We start from the raw sequence: 27,026 nt of genomic DNA, 5'->3' as shown, positions 1-27,026 counted from the left end.
AGAAGAAATGCCCATCCTGGGACCCAAAGCTGCCTCTTTCCACCTGTCCCCCAACCCCTGGGTGGATAGCATGAAGACCCTTTTTAGGTAAGTGCTTCTGAGGTCTAACCACCCAGAGGCTCCGCCCCTCCTCCTGCTGATGGGCAATGCCACTGGGGTGGGGGAGGGGGGCAAAGACAGGGAGGGGAGGGGAGGCTGGTCTGAGGACCGAGTGCAGCCAGCAGCTGGGAGGCTCCACAGTGGCGGCTGTTGGGTGCTCTGCGTGCAGGTGGCCGGGGCCCGGGGGAAGAGCTCAGCCGAGTCAGCCGGGAGCAGCAGCCTGGGAACAAAGGGGGTCAACCTGGACACAGCAAAGTGTCTGGGGCTTCAGAGCACCTGACTGGCTGGCTCCTCGGTGCCCCCTGGTGGGCAGTTGGCTGTACAGCGGCAGGCGGCCGGCCCTGGCCTGGAGCACCTCTGTGACCGGGGCTTACGTGGCAGATGACAGACAGGAGAGGAGGGCTCGGGTTCCCCTTGGAAGCCGGGCGGGGGAAGGGTGGGGAATGAGGACAGACGTTTCTGGGCACATGGACCTACCCCAATTCCAGTGCTTTTCCATGCCTGAGCGTTTGCCCTCAGAGCCCCAATGGGGCAAACCCAAACCCCCTTTTTGAGTTGGGCCAGTGAAGGAGGACACCTCCCTGAGGGTCACATGTTTCCGGGAAGAGGTGGGAGCTCCACTCACCTTCAGCCCCAGGTTTAAGCCTAGAAACTGAACCAAGCTCCCCTGAAGCCCATCTTTCTCAGGGGAGCCTCGGTGTGGGGGGTGCCTGCGGGAGCGGAGAAAAACGGAGTTGCTCCGTGTTCTTAACGACTGATGCTGGTTCTACTGAAAAAGAAGCACAAAAGCCAAAACAGAGTAAACAATGATGTCGTTTATTTAAAATGTTTACTCCAAGAAATATATATATAAAAAAAAAATAAGACAATTACAGCACTAAACCAGGCACCTTCGACCAAATCACAACCTCTTCTTGGGTTCTCTCCCCTTTGCCCTGAACCCCCTCTTCCAGGGACTCCTGCCAGAGCTAGAAGGCGGGTCAGATGCCCTGGGGGTCGGCGCAAAGTCCTCTCAGCCCAGCCCAGCCTGGGCCAGGGCTACTCTTTCTCTTGGAGTGCAGGACCACCCCCTAATTCCTTGTCATGAAGGATTTTTTTCCCCGTTAGGAAGTTCATTTTAAAATTCTAAGCCAAAAGGAGTGATTGTGGCAGAGAAGAGGGCCGTCTTCACTCGAAGTTCCGTGCCTAGGCTGCTCCAGTCCCTGGCAAGGGGCCCGAAAGTAGGCTGGTGGCGGGTTTCACACTAGTCCCCTGGAAGATCGGAGCCCTGCCTGCCCTGGGGCGGCTCCCGCAGAGGGGACCCCGGGGCAGCGGTGCGGGTCCAAGGGGCACATGCGCCGAAGCCCCATTCCAGGAGAAAGACTTGTGTCTGGGAAAACAGGTGGGTGCCCTGCACGGAAGTGAGAGCCCGAGATGGTGGCTTTGGGGGTGATTTGGACAAATTAGGTTAGTTTAGCAGAAGCTTCTCCCCTGGACTACGGACTGACAGGACAGCAAAGATGAGCGTGAAGTCAGACTAAACCTTAGGAAGACGCGGGCCGCTCTCCTCGCGCAAGGCCTTGGGACTGGCCAGGACAGATCCTGTCAAATGCCCTGGAAAGGCTGAAGCTGCCGTAAGGCGTGACGGGGGACGGGCAGGGAAAAAAGCGACGACGACTAGATCATTTTTGGCATTTTAACATCGAGACAATGACAGGTGGTAACAACAGCAAAGCAAAGAATTAAAAAAAAAGACCCATATTCAACTTTCCCATCCACCCAAGTGTCACACTGAAGTTCTATCCCCATCTCCCCCAGAAGCACCACGGAACTAAAAAATCTATTTTAAAGCACCCAAACCAGCCCAGACCCTCTCGAAACCAAGAGCCCCAGCCAGAGCTGTCGCCTCTCCTGGGTCCAAGTGAGCGGAGGGGTCCGGGAAAGGCACCTCGTAACTCACGCAGAGCAGCGCAACGCCGGTGACGAGCTCGGGCAGAGGGCACGTGGCGGGAAGCGGGGTGGCAGTCACAGGTCTGCGCCGACACGCGGGGAAGGGGGACTTCTTCAGGAATCCCAACTCTTTGGTACCACAGCCAAGCAAGGCGACCAGAGAGCTGGGTTATAGTAGAACAGGACCCCGCATCTCAGAGCCAGGGTCTGTTCCAGCAGGATCCGGCGGGGGCAGGGACAGAAGCACAGAGGTGATAAAGGCTGGTACGTAAAGGGCTGATCCTTGCAAGGACTCCAGAATGCACTTTTTTTTTTTTTAAACTGCTGGCTGATCAATCTCTAATGGCGAGGGCTGGCCACGTCAGAGGAACCTTAGAGCCGAACCAGACACATTGTCCCCACGTCTGCCCACCCCCCCAGGTCCCCACTGGGTCCACAATCACCTGATTTTCATTTGGACTTCTTTTACAGCTAAAGTAGATAAAAATGGCTAAACACAGACCCCAGAGCCCCCACCAGGGGGGAAACGGCAGATTCTATTAATGTTGCAGCCAAAAGGCGGTGGGGTTTACAAGCAGCCAAGGAGAGAAAGAGAACGCCAGCCTCAGCTGGTCTACAGGAACAAGCGGGAAAGAAAGTGACCCAGATGCTTCCGAAGCAGGCGGGCGTGATTTTGGATGGAGATCCACCACCAGGACGGTCTCTGTCCAGCCGCTGCAGGTTCCCGGAAGGGACATTTCTTCCTGCGTCAACGGGGACTCCTCTCCCAGGGAGCCCCCACTCGGATCACAATGCTAGTTACAACTGGAAAAGGGTGTTCTGAGAAGTGTATTTAAGAGCAGGAAAAAAAGAAAAACAACTTGAAGGGAAAAAAAAAAACACCTAGGTTGCTCAAAGTTTCTGCCTCTTGTAGGAATGGTAAGTCAACTATGAGCAAATATTTTAATTAAACATTAAGAGGAAAAAAAAATCACTTTGGAACGCATACAGAAAAGGTAGTTGACGTTGAATCACTTATAAAACGGAACCTCAGGGAGTCTAACAAAAATGCACCTTCGGTCAACTTCTGCTTTCTTAAATTCCTCGTTTGACGTCCCGTCCCAGTGCACGTGGAACTGACAGCTGCCGCGGGAGGGGTGGAGCTGCGGGGGCTCCGGGAGAATCAGAGGGTCCGGGGGTTGTACTCTGGCAGTTTCTTGATCTTCTCTTTCTCCGTCTCGCTTTCATCTCGAGCTATTACCAGGGAGTGCGCGTAGCCCATGGCCACCTGGGGGAACAGATCAGTGCTGGATGGGCCAGGGTCCGTCCTGGACAGTGGAGCGGACAGCGGGCCACCAGGCACTGGGGATGGGACCGCCTCCACGCCCTTTGCCCCATGGCACTAGTGTCCACGTGACCCGTTACTGACGCCCTGCCAACCAAAGCCTTCCAGGCTGCCACGAAGCAGGGGTTCAACGCTGTCAGCAGAGACCGGAAGGGACGTGGGGATCCTGCTCCCTGTTCCCTCTGCCTCTCTGGACCACGATCCTGCCTTGTGTGCGGGCACATGCCCCATCTGTGTGTTGGCAGACAGGAGTGGGCAGGGTGGTTGGCTGAACAGAGAAGCAGGAGCCTCACCCCTGCCATCTGCCCCGCTGACCTAACAGTACATAGTCTCAGCTGAAGGTACAAAGCAGACGTGAGTGGTACCCTTGTCCCCAGAACAAATCCACCGTGGCTGGACTGCGGCCAGTGTCATTCAGGGTGAGAACAGCTACGGAGCCTGGCCGGCTTGCCCCGTGCCTCTTCCTACCGATGCCCATTCCCCACCAAACCTCTAGCGCGTGATGCGGCAGAAAAGCCACTCAGGGAGACGAGACCAGCCTCAAACAGGCTCACGCGCCCAGGAGCAGGGCAAGTCAGGTGTGGTTTGGCACAGCCTTTCTTCGCTCTGCTACCGGCCCCTTTAGCTTCTCGCTGGCCCGGAGGCCCCCGCTCACCTGCTCTGTGAAAATGCCATCCAGCGTCTTCACCTCCTGAGCCGCGGTGGAGGACTTGGGCTTGTGGTCCCCGTAGCCCTGGCGAAGCGAACAGAGACACAGAGCTGGGGTCGCTGCGGTAGTCCAGATATGGGAACCATGGCGACATCTGTGGGGACCCCGGTGTCCGGGAGCCAGAGCCAGCAACGGCTGGCATGGTGACAGAGCCCCGCCATGCCTGACACCATGGCTGGCTTCGTGAGCAACACCTACCCGCAGAAGTGCTGCCAACAGGGGACTGATTCTCAACCCGAGGAAGAACCTGACGCTGAACTGTCACCCGTGCAGGTCTGTGTGGTAACGGGCACCTTTTGGGGGTGGTCACCGGGGAGACACCATCATCACGAAAAACACCAGCTGTCCCCACACTCCCCCTGCAGGCTGGACACTGAACAGCCCCCATCCCCCCCAGACCCCAGGACGCCAGAGCCAACGGGCTCTGCTCTAAGACTGCTCCCAGGGAGTCACGCAGACCGGGTGGGGATGGGGGCTTCCGGGGCCAGCAGAGCCCTCCGTTCCCAGCTCCATCTGCCGCCAGATGCCTCCTCACACCTTCCCGTTCAGTGAGTGCTTCCTCCCAGACGCCCTGCTGTCTCCTCCTCACCCCGAGATGCCGCCCCAAAGTCCCCCTTGTTCCCCTCTGGTTTCTAAATTTGGTATTTGGAGTCCCTCTCTGATAGGCCCTAGAAACACCTGGCCCTCTCTGAGAAGAATCCATAAAAATCGGGCCAGGCTCAGTCTCCTGAGTTCGGGGCTGCCTCTGAGAGGCCGGAGCGTCTGCTGCCAGAGGGCCCCCGTGGAGCCCCGAAGTCTGCACAGAACACCGAAGACAAGGCCACCAAGTCCCGGAGATGGCTCAAGGGACCAAGAAGCCCCCCCCTTCCCTCCTCTCCATCGCCCCTCAGCTCCCACCCACGAGCGAGGCGGGAAGGGAAACAGACCGTCTTCCCCACAGGAAATAACAAAGAGGCTGAGGATCAAATCGCAACTAAACGGGCAGACCGCCAGCCGAGCTCCGCAGCCAAGCTGTTCTCGATGAAGAAATGAAAAGTTAAAGACTCATCAGGCACCAGAACTGAAGAATCAGACAGTTGGTTGGGGAAGGCCAAGTACGGGTGAGAAATCGAGGGCCATCGGTTCTCATCAGTCAGGCAACGGAGATTAAAAGCAGGCAACAGAGACTTTGACTTACTTAGGAAAAATGAGGGAATAATGTCCCCAAGTGACCCGAGAGGCTGGCCCCGTGGCGCACCGTTCTGTGGAGGAGCAGGTGAAAACCCGGGGGCCACACGGTGCCCGATGCCCCACTGCTCCGGCTGACGGGAACCCTCCCAGAGGGGAGCAGAGAAAGCACCCCCTTCCGCGTCACCGGAACACCTCCTCAACTGCGCTACAAGACCACAGGGAAACGGGATCTGAAACCGCCCTGTTTCCGTTTACAACGTGGCTGTGAAGGACTGTCGCCATGACGTGATGGGCACAGAATCCTCTCCAAGAGCCAATGTGACCCAAAGACGGCGGAGCGTCGCAGCCTTTCAGACGCCCGTCTTCAGGAGGCACAGCCGCAGAGAGCCCGGCCTGGGTCCTGCGCCCTGCCACATGGGACCCCCGCTTACCAGCTCCCCGAAGGTCGGCGATGGGCCCCAGCTGATGGTGCTCTCGTCAGCGGCCACGATGATGCTGCTCTTCCTGCAAACAGGTAGGGGCTGTCACCAGTGCGGCCAGCAGCCCCGGCCCCCACAGGCGCTCCTGCAGGCTGCCGGCTCAAGAGCAGGGGGTGACCTACCAGCATTAAGATCCAGTCCATCCCATTAAAAATTCTGCGAGGCACGCATTTTGCCACTACACACACCAGGCCAACAGGCTTCTCCGAAACCCTCAATGGTGTCCCACGCAGGCCCCGAAGCAGAGCCCCGAGACAGCGCCAGGAACCAGGCCCCCAGCCCCAGACCGTCCCACCAGGAAAGGAGGTCATCGAATCAGGATGGAGCTCTCATTCCAAAGGGGATGGAACATGGGCAGAAAAAACTAACATAGATGGGGCTAGACATTCTGGCAGAGATGAAAGCCGGAGCCCCACTGCCGAAATACACTGTTCCCCCACCCCCCAAAGCCACCTGGCACTTGATTAACATAAACTCCTCACAAAGAAGTGCTAGAGAGCTCAACAGGTGTTCTCAAACTGAAAAGTACTGGCTTAAGGACAACTTCTTCCCAGCGTGTCAGAGTAAAATCCTACCATGATGTTCAGCTAAAATTTTAACCTGCAAGATGAGCAGAGCCCACCAAGCCTTTGAAGAACAGAAACCGTCAAGAGGGTATTCTTTCTGTGAAGGCAGGAATACAAGCCGTCATGTCCTAGGACCTACCAAGCCCTCTTGCCCCAAACAGTCCCTCCCCCTCCTGAACTCTGGTGCATCTGAGGCCCTGATGAGGGAGCGGGGGGGTGGGGGTGGGGTGGTACAATGAAGCCTCTCAAGGGAAGAGGCCCCCTCCCCTGGGTGTCCACCAGGCCCAGGAAGGGGACAGACGTCCTGCTCACCAGGCAACACGGCCACATACCCACAAGCCAGGCTCCGGATTCTCCAGCCACAGAGGTCCTGTACGGCCTTCGGGTACATGGTAGACTCGCGGGACGTGTTGGTGGCCCCCCAGAAGAACAGGCCACCTGGGGAAAGACAAGACACATTCCCACTGTGACCACACGTGCCAAGAACTGAATTCTCCTCTTCAGCAACAAGAAAGGCAAGGTGCCACACACTGGGGACAAGAGAGGAACATTCTGTCTGACAGAACACCAGGGTTTCGGTCTAGGAACGCAGAAGGACTCTGTGGCTCCCCACCCACCAGAGTGCTCATCTGCCAGGGAGGTTCTGCACACCCCCCGCTCCTGAGGCCAAAGGGGGGAAGTCACTAACCCACTTCGCTGACAGCAAACGAGCAGGTGTAGCCGGCGTGGATCTGGGATGCCCCGCGCCCGGGGAAGTCGAACAGCTTCACCAGGCGAGGGACCATCTCGTCCTTCTGCTCGGCGTGGCCCAGGCGGCCATAGCCACCGAAGCCCCAGGAGAAGACACGCTTCTGAGAGTCCAGAACCAGCTGCGGGCGGAGAGAACACACAGCGTTGGGACGGGCCTCCCAATGCGAGGGGACGAGAGGAGCACTGCTCTGTTGCAGAGAACAACATGGTAAGAGGCAGAAATGCTGCAGATAAGCCGAACCTGCCCCAAGGCAGGGGAGGGCACAGGGCATTTCCTCTTTCCCCTGCTGCAGACACTACTTTCCGTCCTGCATTATTCCGTAAAGTCACAAGTCCCTCTGGTTCCTCCTCAGAAGCATGAGCTGAGTCTCCAGAGGGCAGGTCAATGCACCGGGTTCCCCCATCACAGTGTAGACGGCACTGCAGAAGGAACCAAGGGAAGGCCGGCCTGCCTGGGACTCTTTCTTAGACAACCCCCACCCCACCCCGTTCACACGGGACCTCCATCTGGTCACGGGGACTGAAAACAATTTAAAATTGATCTTCAGGGCACCCCCGTAGCTCAGGTATGCATCAGACTCTTGATCTCAGCTCCGGTCTGGATCTCAGGGTTATGAGTTCAAGCCCCACATTGGGTGTGAAGCCTACTTAAAAACAAAACAAATCAGGGTGCCTGGGTGGCTCAGTTGGTTAAGCGACTGCCTTCAGCTCAGGTCATGATCCTGGAGTCCCGGGATCGAGTCCCGCATCAGGCTCCCTGCTCAGCAGAGTCTGCTTCTCCCTCTGACCTTACCCCCTCTTGTGCTCTCTCTCAAATAAAGAAAATTTTTAAAAATTAAAATTAAAAAAAATTAAAAAAACAAAACAAAAAAACCCAAAAAACGTTTCCTTCACGGCGTCTTCAACGTTCAGCATTTGAATGGTGTGAACGTACAACCTCTTAAAACCACTTGACATGAGGCCTACACAAGATCCACCTTTGCTTCCCCAGACTGCACTGGACAGAAGAGAACCACAGACTTTAGACTCCAGGGGACCAAAATCTCCTAGTCCACATCACTAAGCACCAGACAGGGAGCACTGCAGGGAAGAAGCCATGCCTGAGGTCACTCGCCAGTCAGCCAGCCACACACCAGGGGACCAGCTTGGTCTCTGGACTCCCAGCCCAGTGCTCTTTCAACAGAGAAGAGAGCCAATTTTGACTCACAGACATTCTTGGGCAAAATAACTGCAAAAAGGCAATGAAGATAAACAGACACAAATACCGGGGCGCCTGGCTGGCTCAGTCGGTGGAGGAAGCGACTCCTGGTCTCGGGGCTGTGAGTTCAAGCCCCACGTTGGGTGTGGCGATTACTTACCAATAAGATCTTATAAAAACAAAACAAAACAGCACGTACACAAAAACAGTACTGTCATCTATCCAAAGTGATTTTTTTTTTTAAAGATTTTATTTATTTATTTGACAGAGAGAGACACAGCGAGAGAGGGAACACAAGCAGGGGGAGTGGGAGAGAGAGAAGCAGGCTTCCCGCTGAGCAGAGAGCCCGATGCGGGGCTCGATCCCAGGACCCTGGGATCATGACCTGATCTGAAGGCAGACGCTTAACAGCTGAGCCACCCAGGCGCCCCAAAGTGATTTTTTTAAAAAAAGATTTTATTTATTCATTTGACAGAGAGAGCACAGCAAGGGGAGGGGGAGAAGCAGACTCCCCGCTGAGCAGGGAGCCCGACGCGGGGCTCGATCCCAGCACCCTGGGATCATGACCTGAGCTGAAGGCAGACGCTTAACGACTGAGCCACCCAGGCGCCCCTATTCCAAGTGATCTTTAAGGGAACAGCCTTCACAGGTGAAAACCATTCAACACCCTCGATATGGGGGATCATCTATGGACCTAGAAAGAGGTCTGTGGTGCTCTGTTAGACAAAAGCCAAGGCCAGAAAGACACTTACAGTAGGATTCTGACCCCCAAACGTCTGTCCTTAGCTGCATCTCCAGAAGTTAGAGACACTATTAAAGCACTATGACCCGAGACAACTGAATGGCGCAAAGCCGTGGGAGGAGGGCAGGATGTCACAGATCTCCGGGATCGGTTCCCAGATATAATACACACAACCCTTCTCCGCGGAGGTGATGCTCGGGAAGCAGAGGGAAAGCCAGAAACCCTCAGGCCTTACCGTGTGATTAGCGCCACAGGCCACATCTCGTACGACCACATTTGGGACTGGCAAAATCTGCCCGTCTTTCGTCTTCTCGATGAAGATGGCCACACGCCGGGGGACCAGCTCGCAGTCATACTCTATCCGCTGCGCCCTGGCGATGAACTTCCCGTCCGAGTTGTGTCCTGGGGCGACCAGAGCCAGGAGTCAGTGGCAGCCGTGAGCACGTGCCCCAGCCTGACCCATCGGGGCCTCGTGGGACACTTCTGTCAACCAACGTAACGCTTTCCCATCTGGGGGCGCAACCTGATCAGTACCATGAAATCGATTTTGGGGGATGAAACCAATTATTTTTAAGAAATGAAAGGGACAGAATAGGAAACACCCGAGGATACTGTCCATAACAAGGATGTTGTTTTGTAAAAATTCTTTGTATGTGCCTCTAACTTTTGGATCAGACTGTAACACAAACCACATTTCTGACTATGAGCCGTGGTCACAGAAGCCAGAGACCCCGGGTTCAAAGGAATGGCCTACCGAGTATGTTTGTGCCCCACTTGGCCCCTGGATGGGCCAAGAATGGACAGAAAAAGCTCAACCCACAATCCCTGGGTTTTTAGGCTTAAGTTTTTAGGACTTACTGGTAACCTAAACATATCGTTACGGGCATTAAGATACAGTTAATAGCACACGCTCGTCTTTGCCTTGCCTGACCCAGTAAAATGCGTCATGAGAGCAAGAGAGGGTGGGGGCGGGAGCGTGTGCTGGGGATACACTTCTCTAAGGTTACATTTATGTGCTCTAATTCTAAAAGGGATCTCTCCGGATTGGGACAAAGAGATTCGAAGTGGGTTTCAAAGACAGCCGAGAAGTAGGACCGATTCCGCAGATACTCGTAAAGCTGGTACCTCAAACGAGCGGGCACCTGAGAGTCTGTACGAAGCGTTCCGAGTGTGTGGCACGTGGCCCCTGCTCAAGGACCAGCCACTGTCATCACTACCAAGGTCAGGGAGTTTTCCCTCCAGGAAAATCCACCTGCTCGTCCGCAAATCCGGGGCAGCCAGAGACGCAGCAGGGGAACCACACACACACTTCCGGAAGGACACGGGAAACACACTTCCGGTGTTTTGCCCAGGGTTGGGGATGGCACCAGGGCCTGTGGCCATGGAAACGGTTTCTCCAACAGTCTCTGGCAACTCCCTGGCAACCAACGTTGCATGTGCGTAAAGGGCTGCTCGTTCTTATTCACTTCTGACTTGAGGTATATTTAGTTTCACAAAGTCACTGTTCCCTGGAGTCTAAGGCCAGCGCGATGCTCCTCGTTCTATTTATACCTTCTTCCATCTGCCTGCTCTTAATGACGTGGGGACCCGGCAACCCAGATACGGGGGCCGCCGGGATCCGGAGTGGCATGCAGCTGAGACGCCAGCAGAGGGCGCCCACTCCTCACCTCCCACTCGCCAGGGGCTGGGCTGTGGGAAGGCGCCAGAAGGAAAAAAACAACAACAAAAAAAACAACAAAAAAAAACACCCACTTTGGTGTCAGATGGGAAAAGAAAATGGAGACCTTGTAAAATCAGGATCGAGACGACATTTTCCACTTAAGGGAATGGCTTTCTGAGCTTTCCCTTTCTACTCAATGAGACAGACGTGAATGTGTTTCTGGAGGAGGAGGTGCGTTCTGTTCAGGGACGGAAACGAAGAGGGGTCCCAGTCACAGGGAAGGGGGCTCAGGTGGACACCAGGGGTAGCCGCCCAGCCTAGGGTTTGCACAACAACCTTTACCTTGTGTGTTCTCACTTCCAATAAAGGCAAATTCTTAAATACGAAACTGACTGAAAGTGGTTTTTTTCTTACAACTTTGAAACCCTTTTACATATAAATGAATTCCCCTCCCAGAAAAAAAGAATCCTTTGTCAGACTCCAGTCCCGACTTACTCATTAAGGCCAAGCCATTGTAATGCTCCACAGCCCTGTGATTGAGGACGTGCTGTCCCAGTAAACGGGAGATCCACTTAATGGATCAAGGCTATTATCTGCGATCAATTACCCACATTTCCAACACGTGTGTGTACAGGCCCACACTGACTTCTGGTTCCAGATACGCAGTTAGATTACAGAGCTTTTAAAAAATGTTTCCATACCCAGCTGACCATATTCAGGGCACCCAAAGGAATAGAGGTTCCCTTTGCAGTCCATTATCATACTGAATTCAGCCCCACAGGCCATTTTGGTAATTGGCTGGCCGTTGTACATTATCTGAAAAGACAAGACAGTAGACTCTCAGACATTTTTTAAAAGACTGATAACAAGCCTCCCCGCCCTCTGCAGGTTGGTATGAAACAATTATTACATTGCAAAAGAAACTGAACGGACCCAGGAATTTTGAGGGCCAAAGCCTAGAGTGTACATGAAGAAATACCCTTGTGACCCCCACCTTCCCAGCAGAGTCGAATCCCAAGACAGGGCACGTGGTGCGCCCAGCCTCGCATTCCCCAAAATGCCCGACACTGCGACCGGTCAGCATAGACCTCAGCAGAGCAGCCCGGGTGGGAGGGGTAAAGAAACAGAGACTAGCCCACATATAACCCCCAAACCTCACCCTGCCACTATCAACTTGGAAGACAGACGCTTTCTCCCGTTCTCCTTAACCTCTGCAGAGACACTAGCCTAACTAGCCTGCACGAAGGGTGTGGACAAGAGATAAAACCTTTTGTTCAAAGTTAGGAAATAAGAAAGCCAAGCCGCCCCCCCCCCCCCCCCCCCCCCGGAACTCAGCATGGGCTCTGGGAACACACGTCAGACGGGACGGGGAAACTGCTATTATCACACCCAACAAGTGTGAGCCCTGGGCCCTGCCCGTCGCTCCCAGCTTCCTCTAGAAACTGTCACTTCCTCCTTCGTGCAAATGGCAGACGTGCAAATGGCAGACGCAACGGGGACATTTCAAAAATCCTTCAAACCCCAGGTAAGCTCGCACACAGTCTCTTTTACAGACCAGGAAATGTGAGGCCCCGCCTTCACCCTTCAACCTAACTAATCAGAGGCTCACTAGCACGTGGCTGCCTTCCGTTAGTAGTCCCTCTTAGGTGTGATCGCCACCTCTCTGATGGAAGCACACGTTCCTCAGGAATAAAAGACCGCCTAACTCCTGTCTGGGTGCTACGCCCCCCGCAGGTGACGCCACACAAGGTCAGAACTCAAAAAGTATTTGCAGTGAAAGACGAATCCCATCCATCCAACATTTCTCACTTTCTTTGGAACAGAACAGGCTTAGAACAGGCTTAGAACAGGCCTCTGTAGCAAATTCTTTCAAGCAGAGAGAACTGTCCTCTGGAGGTTTTTCAACCGTGGGCGCCTAGGAAGCGTGCTTTCAAGACTACAGCACGTGAATTCCACTCCAAGACTCTAGACCGTTTCCACAAGGCATCGACTGAACTACAGGGAGCAGTGCTTGGTGTCAGCCCGGAAAGTTGAGCACAAAAGCAAAGAGAGACAGAGGCCCTGGAGCCAGGAGAGGGGAGCGTGCGGCACCTGCGCGGGGCTCGGGACAGCGTCTGTCTGGTTGCCGAGGCCGAGCTGCCCCATCTTGTTCTCTCCAAATGCAAGCACGGAGCCCGTTTCTGGAAGGAAAGAACAGTATCACAGAAGGGAAAAGAACACTGAGGGTTCTGAACTCGATTTGGGATCAAAGGCTCCAAAATAATAAGACAGCTCCTTTGCCAGGAAGAGTGCAAGTGAGACCGTACGGCAGAGGGGGGGCGGGCAGCTCAGGGCAGAAGCCCTTCACGGCCAAGGCCGAATGTGCGGGGAGGCACTAGGCACAGCCTCCGGCCTCTGCCTCCTGGCCCGCCTTCCGATGCCAACAGGAGGTGGGTGAGGCCGTCAGCAGCCCCGAGAAGCACCCACCGGGGCTCTCTGGGCACCTTTCTGATCCTGACCAAGAGCCACAGAGGCAACTCCACCCGAAGCCCAGGGGGGACCGTGTGGCCTCCTGCCCGATTCAGAAGAAACCAGCCGTTCCTTACCCGTCAATGCCAGGGTGTGGTTCCGCCCACATGCCGCAGACACGATCACTTCGTGGCTCAGACCCTCAATGAGTTTGGGGGCTTCTACCCTCTTGGTGTCACCGTGTCCCAGCTGCCCCTTCTCGTTGCGACCTGCAGAACAAGAGCAAGATACAGTGGGAAGGAGAGGGTGGCCAGAGCGGCAGACACATCTGGGTCCCCCCGAAGGTGCCCTCCACATGCGACAGCCGAAGACGAGGCAGAAACAAGCCCCGGCTCTTCTGCCAATGGCCAACCTCTCGAGGCCCGCGAGTGGGGCTGGGTGACCAGGGTAGGATATACGCTGCCGTCCCCAGAGACGGCTCCGCAGGCCGCTACCACCTCCCTCACCTTCTCTGACCCGCTTTTCTGGGACAGCGGCTGGGACCTGGCCGGGAGCCCCTTCCGTGGCTCTGCTACGGAAGGGACAGAAGCGCTCGGTTTGCCCTGGTGTCCCGTGCAGGCACATGAGCTCACGGAAACTCCCAGTTCTCACTCCACCTGCCAGCCAGCCCACAATTCCCTCGCTCCCTTCCCTCCGAGGTGGATTTTAAGAGGGGAACCATTTTCGACACCTGCCCCACAGACTTGCCCTGGGCATTTTCCATGGACCATTTGGTTCATTTCTAATCATTTCTTTTTACCTGCCTTGGAAACAAGGCCCACAGAGCAGTGCCAAGCCCACCGCCTGTGGACCGCCCTGCACAGGACCCTCAGCCAGGGACAGAGGACAGGACCGCGCGGGCCACAAGCCTGTCCCAGCGGGGTCACCACGGCCTCTGGCGCCACACAGCCGTGAGGCACAGGCCTTCCGGCAAGGCCCTTGGGTTCCAGAGCAGACATGACAAGCAGGATGGGCCGAGAGGAGCCCCTACATCTCCCCTGCTTTTCAACACGGGCTTACCACAGTTCTCAAACCAAACAGCTCAGCGGGCCCCTCACAGGTCCCCCCCGCCCCGGCCAAGAGAACCACCACGCGGGGGTAACCATATTTGGGAGATTTCACAGGGCCAAAATGTCACGGCACCCAGGGGCAGGGGAGGGGAGCAGTTCACACCCTTCCCTGACAATGACCTCCGGACCTTTTGTCATGAGAAACATGGAGGGCAAAGCCACAAGAATGGGGACCAAGCAACCTGAGGGCTGGAGAAGGAAGGGAATGGCCGGCTACGAGAAAAACCATCCTCAAGCTCGCTCGGATTCCAGCCCTCTGGCAGTTTCTACCAGGAGTCGTCTAAGTTCACCGGGAAAGGCATGGTTTCTCAGCCCCTCAAGAGGCCCAAGTGGCTGACCGGTGCGGACCCCTCAAGAGTGACGTGCTGTAGCACTGAAGCTTCCAGACGTCAGACAACATCCCAGGCCGTTTCAAGCAGCTAACCGTGGCACCGGGACGTAATCCCCCCACCCTGCCACTAAGTCTGTTTGAAGGGACACAGGTCTCTGCTCGGGGGCCAGGCTGCGTGCACGGCCTTCTGCAACTCCCTGCCCACAGGGCCAGCACAGAGCACATTTTTAGAAGCACCATGTAAGTGCAATTCAGTAAAGAGATCAGAAAGAAGATATTTCAAGTTCGGAACTCAGACAGACTGCTGTGTTCAGCGCTGGCACACTAGGCAGAAGGGGTGTGCTCTGGGGGAAGGACACACCTCTGCGCCAATCGGGGAAAAGGAAAACCGTGGCAATGTCAGCATGTCATCAAGAGACTATAAAGTTTAAATTTGGGCCAGACACACTTGTTAGCTTTTTTTTTTTTTTCCCAACAGCATTACAAAATTAGCAGAGTGCAGCAAGACAACAGATGTTAATATATTTGGACTTTGGTACAGCAGCTCATGAAGTTGCAAAAAACGGTTCAAAGAGACTGAAATAAAAAAGCAGTCATATGGACTAAAAGCTAGCCAAACGACCAGAAACAAAGGGCGGGGACAACTGCCAACATACCCAGCTGGAGAAAGAGTCCCGGAGCTACCAGAGGGCGTGGGGCTAAACTGAGCCTTAGTCAGTACCTGGATCAAAAATCTGGAAGGAGGAAACAGGCAGCAGTGTGTGGGACCCCATGGAGGGGACCAAGGGCAAGGACGCCACCTCCCAGGGACCCGGGCGAAGGGGTCCAGCAGCAGAAGAGCAATTCCACTCAGAAAAAAGTAAACTCAACTGTCAGGAAATCTAAGAAGAAATAGACACCAAGCAACTGAACCTGCAGACGGGTGTGATCCCTGGAACCAGAGGAACAGGATCGTAGAGACACGGTGGCCAATGCCATGACGTGGCCAGTGGCATTTAAAGTGGCAACAACAGAGGTCTTACGTCAACACTGTGCCACGAAGCAAGAAGGGGGGGGGACTGTCTGCCCAGGGGACAGCGTATCTAAAAGAGGAATTCAATTCTAGGTACCTCAAGATCACAAAAATCCAGATTCAGTCAGAACAATCAGGAAAAGGTTAAGCGTCTGCCTTTAGCTCGGGCCATGGTCCCAGGGTTCTGGGATCAACCCCATGTCGGGCTCTGTGCTTGTCCCTCTCCCTCTGCCCCTCCCCCGCTCATGCGCTAATAAAAAAAATCTTTCCTCCAAAAAAGAAGATTCAAAGAGTTCAGTGTACAAGCAAATGGCAGAAGGGTGGAGGAAGGGGAGGCACTTGCAAGGAACAGGCGAGACCAACTGGAAACTGGGGAGAAGAAATATGGCTGCAAAAAGGCCACCCTTCCAGGCAGAGAAGAAAGTCAGCCCCACGGGAGGGCTCACCCCCACAAGTCACCCTGTCCCGCCCGACCCCAGACTTACCCCAGCTCCACAGCTTCCCTTCCGTGGTGATGAGGAGGCTGTGGGCAGCGCACGAACCCGAGACCACCGTCCGCACCCGGACCCCCGACAGGCAGCCATATCTATGGGGCCCCCACAAATTCTGACCGAGATTGCGGTAGGCAGCTGCAAAGGGAAGAATGCAAATCAAACACCCACAGTGACTGGGGAGCGAAATGCACCCCAAGAAACGTCACTAGCCACAAAGGGTCCACTCTCCTACGACATAGAACCCCCGGGGTGCTGTGTCAGCCTCGCATCGGGAAGCTGCCCAAGGAGAAAATGTGCAGCAACTGAAACAAACCGACCGCTGTCACCCCACCTCTGTCTCCGGCCCCAACCCACGGGGACCTCAGACCCTCGTGCATCGGCTGCTGAGCACGCCCACATGCAAGTGGCCAAAAAGGGACGGTGCTCTCCCTCCTGCTGTGAGCCCAACCCAGGAAAGCTGGTGGTGGACCCAGCATCTCCTTCCCCATACCCCTTCTCACCTTCCCCTGCCTGCCCTCCACCCACCTCAGCCTCACCCCTACAGCCAGAGGCTCCTTTCCGAGCGGAGTCTGAGTGTCCCCATCCTCCCCAGAACCACCTACCCACCTTGCACATCTACCAGGCCCCGTGCAGGGGGGGCCCAGTTGACACCCCTCCCCTGCCACACGGTGTCCTCCTTTCTCCGGGGTCCCACTGTAGTGGCCAGGTCATGGCCCCATGCTTTGCCATGCATTCCCTCCCACAGAATGCCCTTCCGTGTCCCCTGCTTGTTCTTCAAACCTCATGTCAAGCACTCCCTCCTCTGGGAAGCCCTCCATGCCCACATCCCTCTTTTAGCTCATGGCTCCCACACACCGGGAGGCCAATCACAGCACTCAAGCCTACTGAACTCATGTGCCTTCCAGGCCCTAGCAACCCGAGGGCCTCGCCAATGCCTGGCACCCAGGGAGCACCCAGGAACACTGGAAGGCGTGTGGGTGGGAAGAACACAGCTGCTTCCTTCAAAACTCCCTCTCCTCCCCATTCGTGGACAGGGCATGGCCAACGTTTTGCTTAATACTTTCAATTTGGGGCTCTCGAGGACAGAGACACGAGCCACGTTTCTCGGCCCGTGGGGACCATTAGGAAATGCTAGCAGCTACCACGTCAACCGTGTCACGTTAATCTGGATGTCGGAGCTGGTTATGAGGCTGCTCAGTTACCGGGCTCCAGCGGAAAAGCATCGGTGAACTCTTCGAGGCCAGTCCTGCCCTGCCGCGCCCCACCAGCAGAGGGCGCCAGGCGCGCCCTCATTCAGTTATGGGGCCGCCGCAGTCAGTACCCCCCCGCCCCCACCACAGCAACACCCCGGAGAGCTGCTCCACCCTGAGACACTCTGCTCTCCTGGAAGGTGGAAGACGACCCAACAATTCCCCGGAAAGAGCACACCAAACATAACGGCCTTCAGGGGTTCTGCCTAAGTCTGTTTATCACGAAGGCGAAAAGGACGGTGGCAGGACTGACCAGTGTCATCTCTGGGAAAAACGCACAGTGCCCGGGGACACCGTGGAGGGACCCGGTACCGTAGCAGACCCAGCCTGAAGTGGACCTGTCTCACAGGGGGCCGGACGCCCTGGTGTGCCGACGCCTCTTCCCTAGGGCAGCTCCAGGAGGATCAATGCCCAAGATGCCGAGAGCCCGAGGAGCCCTGTCCGAGTGATCCGAGTCAAACTCGGTGCCCAGTGGCAGTGGCGGCTCCTCGGCCAGCCTGGCGGTCGGGGGATGGAGCGCGAGCCACCGTGTCATGCTATCAACGAAGTGGGCATCACGCCGATTCCAGGGGCTTCGTGGCAGTGGGCACCCGGGGGGCTGCCCGCCGCCCCCCCTCCCCCAGGGTGCGAGGAGATTGGGAAGGGCCGGGGTGGGAGGAGAACTCCTTCTCCCCTTTGGCTCGCACCAGCGGGACAACAAGTCCCCCCCCTTTTCCTATAGTCTCCCCGGCAAGGTCACGGAGGGCCAAAGGATACTTTAAAATACTTATGAAGAATGTTTGTTAATTATATAAGACTTCACTTGCAGGGAGATCCATCAGGACAGCAAAGGCCGCAATGGGAGAAGACAAAAAGGCAGTCTTAAAATGCGCCCAGAATGCCTTCAACCAGGGCGTGAAAGTGGATTTTCAACCAGAGGCAGTTCTCCTTCCTTCTGGGCCTCACCGGGGTGTGGGGAGCCCGGCACCCCACCCTATGTCCACAGGAGACAGCCCATACTCTGCCGCTTGCTTTCCTGCCATTTACTTCCAGGCTCCAGCCTGAGCGTGTGTGATTGTGAGCCGGCCACTCACTGGAAGAGCAGCTTGGAGACATGATGTGGCGCCCGCACGGGGCCGGCAGGGAGATGGTGGCCATCACACCCCGGGAGGGGCTTCCTGGACACCAGCCCTGGGGCAGGTGGTCCTTTCCACGACAGGAGGCAAAGGGCTCGGGCCCCCTCCAGCTCAGCCAGACCCCAGGCGCTGCTGGAAGTTCTGCTGCATTCACGGAATACGATGATCTCCTCTGCCCAGCTTGAGGCACCAGGGAGTGTCCGTGTGCAAATATTTGTTCGCTGGGCGATGTTGGAAAGTACTTTGGGAATCTTTCCAAATGAAATCAAGAAGCCATAAAATGTGGCGACAGGCCAGCTCCACTTCTCTTGGATGGGCCAGTATCCTCCTGAGGAAAGATACCGATTTTCTAAAAAGCCACTGGGAACCAAAAGCTACTTCTTGGGGCTTCTCTGCTCCCTCCACTCCACACTGCTGCTCGCTCTGTCTGACCAGTTCCTGCAACAATTTGGCAGCGTGCAAACTCATGGACTCTTCTGCAATGTCTAACAAGTTGGACATGTGACAAACGTCTTGGACATTCTGACATCCCACGGGACCAGCCTCTTCATGTTCATGAAAGTAACTGATGTGAGGAGGAGGATGGGAAAAAGGTGTCCATGCTATCTGTGACTATTTGTACTTCTCCCGTTTAATCCTAAATGGAACTGGGTTTTTAAAATACGTAACTGTGAGGGGCGCCTGGGTGGCTCAGTCAGTTAAGTGTTTGACTCTTGGTTTTGGCTCAGGTCGTGATCTCACGGTTGTGGGATTGAGCCCCGTGTCCAGCTCTGCGCTCGGCATGGAGTCCGCTTCGGATTCTCTCTCCCTCTCTCTCCTGCTCTCTCTCTAATAAATAAATAAAATCTTAAAAAAAACAACAACACAGAACTGTGAAATGAGAGACTAGCACAAGACCAGGGTTTGAGTCCTGCCCTGTCCCTAGAGGGGCTGTGTGGCTTCAGGCAAGTCGCTTGGCCTCTCTGAATAATACTTCTGTCGACGCAGAGAGTACCTACCTGGTGGCTGCTCGCAGGAACCACACGGGACACCTAGCACACAGGAAACACTCGACAAACAGTAGCTTCGTAGTTTTAGAAACTGGGTCTCATACCTTGCTGTTTAGGCACTTCTTTTCGACCAATCAAGTCCCAGTTGGTTGCCCCAAAAATCAAAAGCTGCCCTTTGCACTTAGACCCTTCAAGTTTCTAGAGAGAGAGGGAAAGAGAGGAAAAAAAGGATTAGCTTGCAGTGCAGCTTCCAGCTTTGGCAGTCTGTCCCACGACAGCCAGAAACAAAAGAAAAATCATCATTCTTTATTCGTGCCTCCCCCCGCGGCTCGTACCGTGAACGGAGGCCCGAGGTGGTCACCACCTCATCAGTGTGCATAATCCCAAACCTGCCCACGGCAGCTTGTTTGAGAGGCCCAGGCTCATTTTTATCCGTCGATTTCTCTTGAAAATACCTTGTGCAAAACACTAAAAAAATCAGCTACATACGTGGCATTTCCCTCCACCCTGCAAACTGCCTTAGAGGTAACTGCAAGAAGCCAGGCGTGGCAGCGCAGGGAGTCCTAAAGCGGCCGACCTCGGGGCCAGCAGAGCCCTGCATCACCAGTGACTTTGGACTGGCCCTCTGCTGCCTGCTGTGCGCGGCACCTTTCTGGGGGGCGGGGGCGGGGGGGAACAGCATCAGAGCACCGTGTGACACAGGAGATCCCGGCTGCCGGCCCGTGAGCCAGGGAAGCAGCGGTGAGTGGGGACGGGGCAGCTCCGGGGCCGGGCCCTTGGAGGGAGAGGCCGTGTTCCCTGCCCCAGGACTCCGGAGCCCAGACACTCAGCCTCCCCACGCAGAATGGCACTAGGACCACACACGATTGGGTGGTCGAGGGGACGCACCACTCAAAAAGGCCACTGTCCGATCTGGGGTGGCACTCTTTAGAATACTCAGCAGTGTGCTGCATTAATGAAATGTCCAAACACACTTTTAAAAGTTGACCGTCAGGCGGAGACTCGCTTCTGAACCACGCACCCAGGTCCCTGCAGGGGCCAGGGAAGGGGGACTTTCCTCTCTGCTGTCATCCTTTACCTCACCACCCCAGGTCACCGAAAAGAATGGTTTCCTTCTGTTTACAGAACTGTTCTTGGAAGGCTCGATGAAAAAAAGCGCCCCCGGCCCCGGTCATTCTAAGCTCTAGGCAGTGCCTGCCCTGGCGGGATGCTTGGCGACACGGCGTGTGCGTTTTTAAGAGGAACACATCTTCAGGGGGACGCTGCGTGACCCAGACCTGAGGCCATGGGCACCCCACAAAACAGGCCCCGTCCTGCAGGCAGCACACGAAGGGGAGCCCAACAGCTGGGGACAGAGAAGGACCTCATCACACGTAAATTATTGAGAGAACGACCTCCATCGGAGGACAGTCCCAGCCCACAGCACCCACGGGCTCGGGTTACTTGAACGGGAGCCGAGTTTCCCTCACTTATCTCCCCTTCTTTGCTTAGCGGGCAGGCCTGGCTGGAACATTCTGCAGGTCTACCACAGAGGATGAACAGCAGCCAGTGGGTCCTGTCAAGTTCCCCAAGGAAGGAGTGGCCCTGGGTCTCTGCCCAGATGCCTGGCCGGCCCCCACGGCTCCTCAGGTCTGCGTGGAGAGGGCAGCAGACAACCCCCGGGGGCGACGTGACCATGAAACCATGACATGGAGGGGCATCTACCAGCGCGGCCGCTCCCTCAGACTGCAAGAGCTTCTGCGATGGCCCCGGGCAGAAGCGGGCTTCCTCTGCACCAGGGAGCAAGGGCCTGTGGGTACTAGGCTTCTCCAAAACTCCCACCTTTCTGATCCAAGGCTTCTGGCAAGCCTTCATCAGTGCAGTCTACTCTAGTCACCGTGGTCGGAGTCCTCCAGAGAGACTGTTCTCTTTCTCAGGTTTTCCTGTCCTGGGCCTTATGTCCTCACCCATCAGATGAAACTAACAGACTAGACTTCATGCTATGATCTGCACAGCCGTTTGCCATAGGCCACCCACTTTATTTCTCCCTAATGTAATTCTTCCCTCTACCTTCTAGAAAAGAAAAATTTCAAATAAGGAACAGAACTCCTAACACCCTTTAAATCACAGCCCATGTCCCTCTTGGTCACAGACCTGAGCTGGCCTGACAGGTGGGAAAGACCCCGATGTCTGCTGGCTCCACCTGGAGGAACCCCAAGGATGGCTGTCGGGGCTGAGGGACGGAGGCTCTGGGACCCTTCGAGGTCTAATCCAGCCTTCCCTGATGGGCCGAGAGAGTGCTCTTTGTGACTAAAGGCTATGTGGCAGTGAAGCCGGTCCAACAGTCTCCCCAAGAGGATGAGTGAATTTCACTCCACCTGCTGCCTCCTGACACCCCGGTCACGTAAGCTGGTCCGAGATGAATGGCCACCGCAGAAAAATGCACTGAGCTTCTTCAATCAACAAAATGGGATTTCTGGTTCAAAGCGATTTTTGAATTATTGCCCAAGAGCAAAAAGCATGTTTATGAAGCTGAGAGTCCACCTTTTAACATACATTCTTTTAAGAAACCGCTACCCCCGGCAGGGGGAAGGCTGCTCAGAGAAATGCCAGCAACGACAAATTCCCTAACGGGCTATCAACTAGAACAGACTTCAAGCTCGCTTTTTGGTCATATTTGTTTGGCCCTTGCAGATGGGACAGACTCGTCTTGGGGTCCACAAGACCTTAGCACCCCAACACTGAAGAAACCACAAAGACCCACACAGCTGGCGACACTCCCGTTTTCCAGAACTCTGCCGAGGTGGCCTGCGTTTCCTCCAGGGTCATGGGGCTCACACGTCATCCAGCCTAGACCACTGTAAAATGCTCATCTGACAACACTCTACGTAAGCCCGGGAGAGAGCATTTCCTGAGACTGAAATCCTAAGACTGTTTTACAAAAATACACTTCTTTACTCAAGGCAACCTTGCCCCTCAACCACATGAGTATCTGGGTTCACAAGCCCCGACTTCGGCTTGGAGTTCCAGACTGCTCCCGGCAACTGCTCTCACACACAAACCTCCTTGAGGCGGCCCTCCACAGTGAGGCTTGCAAAATTCTCCCGCAAAAAGTCTCTCTGGAAACAAGCTAGGGACTGCTGGCGGCCCGGGGCAGGCCTGCTTCGCAGGAGCGAGCTGATGCTTCCCTTGGAAGCCGGGAACCTGGGGCCAGGTGGGGGGACCCACGCCCGTGGGAAAGCAGCGGGGCAGCACGGGCCTGGCCTTGACTCTGGACCAAACTCAAAAGATGCTAACAAGAACTGGAAACTTAGGGTGTGCATCTTCCACGAGGCATTTGGATGCTCAGTCTCCTGGATGCGCTTACTAGTCCAAAGGAAACCGCCCTACTGCTTGTTTTTTAAGGGGGTGGGAGAAGGTACGTATAGATTTGTGTATGTGTATCCAGAATGTACAAGGTTCGTGAGTCGTAAATACAAAGCAAATGCAAACTGCAAGGCATTGCTGGGTCTGTCTACTCCTGGGGAGCAAAGGAATCTCTCAGTAAGACTAAAAAAGTGCCATTCCCATCAGACAAGCCAGCGTGTGCCCCTTTGCACACTCTCTCTGGGACTACATGCTTGGGTGAACCTCAGCATTGGCGTAAGGATCACTTCCTTCACTTCGGGACAAGAAAACACGCTGCTCCGATAGGCTGACTGGAACCCTGCAGCTGACAGGCGCTCCGGCACACAGAACACAGCAGAGACAGAGCCCTGCTGGCCCTTCTGTTCCGTTTCCCTCCCAACACACCGGGACGGGAAGGGCAAACAGCTAGAGTCCCGCACAGAGAATTACATCTGTCAAAGGAAAACCGTTCCTGTGCTCCAGTTTCTCCATTCCGGCCAGTTCCTGGCACAGCCTGGTCCCAGACCCGAGGCTAAGACAGTTCAGTAACAAGGGCTCTCCTCCACCATCTGACGTGCTGACCCTTTCAACGGGAGGGCACAGCTACCAAGCATTTTCACATGAACACTTTGCACAGGGGTTAAGGACGCCATCAGTATACACCTGAGCCCACGTGGAAATTTACTGCCATGGGATGCTGGGACGAGGCCCTTAAACTCTGTGCCTCCGTTTTCTCATCTGTAAAGCAGATGATGAAACGCATTCTTGTTAACCATTTAAACACTGAGCACCTCTGAGGGAAGCACTCTGGTACTGCTAAGCCTCACACACCCTTTGGGGACAGAAAAGGGCCTCTCCAGAGTGCCTACACCCTAAGTGGAAGTTCTTACTCTTCTGGGGCTATCTGAAATCTGGCCAATGCTCTGATCCTCTACTGAATACACGTCCCACAAGAAGCCCGTGGGTTTTGAGGATCGCAGACCCCAGGCTAAGATCTCTGGCTCTGTGCAGGGTTTTGCAGGCACCAGTTGGTTATGACCTCAATTAAGATCTGCAGGCCCAACTCTAACGAGAGAACTGAAGCCCACTCAGGGGACGGGAGATGCTTCTTCCCGCGGGGAGGGAAGGGGGTTGTACACGGAGCCCGCCCCGAGCACCCGCGCCCCCAACCTCAAACGCTGAACAAAGCCCCAACACCTTTCAGCCCCGGGGGCTTCCCGACCTTAGGGGGAGGGCTCTCCGGAGCATGCGCCCTCGCACCCCGCCCCGGCGCCGGCCACCCCCGCCTCCCAGGCGGCGCGAGACGGCGCAGGGCTGTATGAGGCATGCGCGGCGGCCGCCAGGCCCCGCCCCCCCGAAGCGCCGGAGCCGAGGCGGCGGGAACCTCAAAGCCCCGGCGCAAACCGCCGCTCCCGCAGCGCCCCGGCGGCCCCCTCTCCCGGCGGCGCCCCGGCGGAACAGCGGCCTTGGGGAGGGGGACGGGAGCCGGGGGCGGCGAGGGCACCGGGCGCCGCGGCCCGCACCCGGCGCGCGCGCGTCCCCTCCTCCGGCCCGAGACAACTTGCAAAAGTCTCCCTTCCCGGGGCGGGAGGGGGAGGGGAGGCGGAGGGAGTCGGCTCGCGCGGCGCCGGGGGCGGGGCCATGACCCCCTCGCGCGGGCGGGCGGGCGCGGGCTCCGGCCGCCCCTCCCCCGGCGGCGGCCCGGGGCGCGCGCCCCAACGGCCAACGGTCGCGCGGGCGGGGGCGGCGGGGTCGGCTAGGCCGCGGCCCGCGCCCGCCCCCGGCCCGCGCCCTTTTGTTGTGAGGCGGCGGCGGCGGCGATGATTCAGCCCGCAGCCTGCGCCGGCCCCGCCGCCCCCGGCCAGGAAGCGCAGTGACGCGCCGCGGCCCCGGCCCCCCGGTCCCCCCGGCCCCGCACTCACGACGCGCTCCTTGGTGTGCTCGGGCTCGGTGATGATCACGGCCGCGCCGCCCGCCTTGGCCGCCGCCGGCCGCGCTGCGCGCTTGCCCCCGCCGGGGGCCCCGTCGAGCTCCAGGCCGTCCTCATCGCCGCTGCTGCCGCCGCCGCTGCTGCTGCTGCAGCGCTCGGGCCGCTCGCGCTTCCTGCCGGCCGGGCCGCCGCGCTTCCTGGGCCCGGCGCGGGCCGTGCCGTTGCCCGAGCTCGGCTCCTCCCAGGCCGCCGCCGCCGCCTTCTTCCTGGGCATGGTCGCGCTGGAGGAGACACGGGGCAGCGGCGCACAATGGACGGGTTATAAACTGCGCGGGGGGAGGGGAGCGCAGCCGAGCCACCGGCCTCCACTTCCTCCCCTGCCCTCCCCAAAGTGGCGGCCGCGGGGTGGGCGGAGAGGGGGCGAGCCGGGAGGAAATCGCGCCCCTCCCGGGCCCCGGCGCGCCTCCTCCGGGGAATCCCGCACGGGAGCCCAGGTCTCCGACTGCAATCCGCTTAGGGAAAGAAAAAAAATGGAGACCCCCCCCCCCGGGCCATCCTCAAGTTAGGTTTGCCTACATGGCATCACCATCGCAGCCTGGTCCCCAAGAAAGTAAAGAGAAAGAAAAAGCCTGCGATCCCCTAGCTTCTAATTAGAGAAGGCTCCGGGATACTTCAAAGATCCCCCTTTGAAAGCGCTACCCCCTCCCTGGCCGCCCCACCTGCTGCTTTTGTCTTCGCGCCCCCCTCCCCGAGCCCCCTCAATTAAATGCAATTCTCTCCGTCGCCCCCCTCCCTCGCCCGAGCCCCCAATTCCGCGCCAGCCTGGGGGTTCCGACCTCTGGCTCTAATTAGCCTAATCCCTCGGGGTGGGCTGCCCCCGGCGAGAGGGGAGCAAATGAAGCCGGCCCCCAGCCCCAAACACCTGCTCGCACAGACACGAAAAATAAAAACTTTAATGGTGCCCAACTCTCCCGGCCCCTCCCCGAACGTGCGGCCCAGCCGGTCCCTCCGATCCCGGCTGCGAAGTGCCCCGCTCCGCCGCTACTTTCCCCTAGCGTCCCTGCGCTTTCGCCCTGCCTTTTTTTTTTTTTTTTATTGATTTTGAACAATGGGATCTCTGTCTGTCTCCGATTAAACCACGTGGATCCGCCTTCCTTCCCCTTTTTATTCATTCAATCCCCCAACCCCCCTTCCTTAGGGTTTTTTTTTTTTTTTTTACCTTTTCTCCTTCAGGAAAAAAAAAAAAAAGGAGGGGGAAAAAAAAAAAAAAACTTTCCCAGATCCCGCAAACTGAACATTGTCGATTTTGATTTTCAGTCCCTACCTGGTTGGAGTGATAAGAAACCGGAGAGAAAACGGAAGAGGAGCAACTAAAAGATGAACCGGGGGGCTTTTTTTTTCCCCCCGGCCCAGACCAGGGCTCCAGCCCACTCACCAGATTCACTTAAAATGTAAATACGAGCTTCCAGAACAAATGCTACAACACAAAACAGAAACACATGTGCTGCCGGGCGGCAAGCGAGCGCGCGACGGAGCGGGCGGCTGGGGGCCCGGGGAGCGCGCGCCCCCTGCCGGCCGGCGGACCCCGCGGCGGCCCGGCCCCGCCCGCGCCCGCGCCGGAGCCCGCGGGACGGCCGGCCCAGCGGAGCCTGCGCCGGGCGCCACGCGGCCAGACTCCGCGCGCCCCGGTCCTGCGCGTTCTGCAGGCTGCGCCGCGCGCCCCGGGCCCTCTGCGCATTGCGTCCCGCGCCAGGGATTTCTTTGGGGTTTAGGAGAATGTTAGATTGTTTTTCCCTGGGCAGGTCTAGACAGGTCACCTGAGGACACTCGCCGGAAAATAGTTACTTTGCTCACGCATCCGCCAACAAGGGACGTGCCCTAATTGAGTGATCGGAATGAAAGATGGATACAGTGTGAATAAAATTTTCTCTTGTGCTAAGGGAAGCTGCGTTTTATTCGCCTCTTGTGTCCCCAGAATGTAGCAAGGTGCTGTTACATGGTAGAGTTACATAAAGATTTGCTCGATTAGTGAACTGGCTACTAATTAATACGCTGGCCTAGGATGCACTAGAAGCTAGTTGTGTTTTTTTTTTTTTTTTTTTTGAGACAGAGAGAGAGAACACAAGAGGGGGTAGGGTGAGAGGGAGAAGCGGACTCCCCGCCGAGCAGGAAGCCCGATGCGGGACTCGATCCCAGGACTCCGGGATCATGACCTGAGCCAAAGACAGTGGCTTAACCAACTGAGCCACCCAGGCGCCCGAGAAGCTAGTTTTGATGGAAATTTTCATAAATATTTACTGAACCCCCAGTACCTGCGAGACACACAGTGCTAGGTGCTGGGTATCCAAAGCTAGAG

General features: G+C 56.6%; 1 protein-coding gene across 4 annotated transcripts; it reads right to left on the bottom strand.

The window, feature by feature from the left end:
- Positions 1–894: 894 nt before the first annotated feature.
- On the bottom strand, positions 895–26,215 carry RCC2 (regulator of chromosome condensation 2). Of its 4 annotated transcripts, none has more exons than XM_064589851.1 (13): positions 26,106–26,215; positions 24,663–24,951; positions 19,479–19,572; positions 16,012–16,155; positions 13,212–13,343; positions 12,718–12,806; positions 11,328–11,442; positions 9,202–9,368; positions 6,965–7,214; positions 6,609–6,714; positions 5,663–5,735; positions 4,008–4,085; positions 895–3,295 (listed from the first exon to the last, which is right to left on the bottom strand). In XM_064589851.1, the coding sequence occupies exons 2-13, from the start codon at positions 24,942–24,944 to the stop codon at positions 3,191–3,193; spliced, it is 1,635 nt and encodes a 544-aa protein (XP_064445921.1). In that variant the 5' UTR covers positions 24,945–24,951; positions 26,106–26,215; the 3' UTR covers positions 895–3,190. The 4 variants fall into 4 exon arrangements, with proteins under 4 accessions (XP_064445921.1, XP_064445920.1, XP_045754546.1 ...); XM_064589850.1 differs by having other exon boundaries at positions 25,995–26,163; XM_045898590.3 differs by having other exon boundaries at positions 6,965–7,145; positions 25,995–26,160.
- Positions 26,216–27,026: the final 811 nt, after the last annotated feature.

This window comes from Mirounga angustirostris, unplaced genomic scaffold (genome assembly GCF_029215605.1).
Source record: "Mirounga angustirostris isolate CCGP_5_RB_7025 unplaced genomic scaffold, mMirAng1.0.hap1 SCAF_4, whole genome shotgun sequence".
NCBI lineage: Eukaryota > Metazoa > Chordata > Mammalia > Carnivora > Phocidae > Mirounga > Mirounga angustirostris.
Note: the sequence above shows the minus strand (reverse complement) of the source record. Positions and strands in the feature narration are given on the sequence as shown.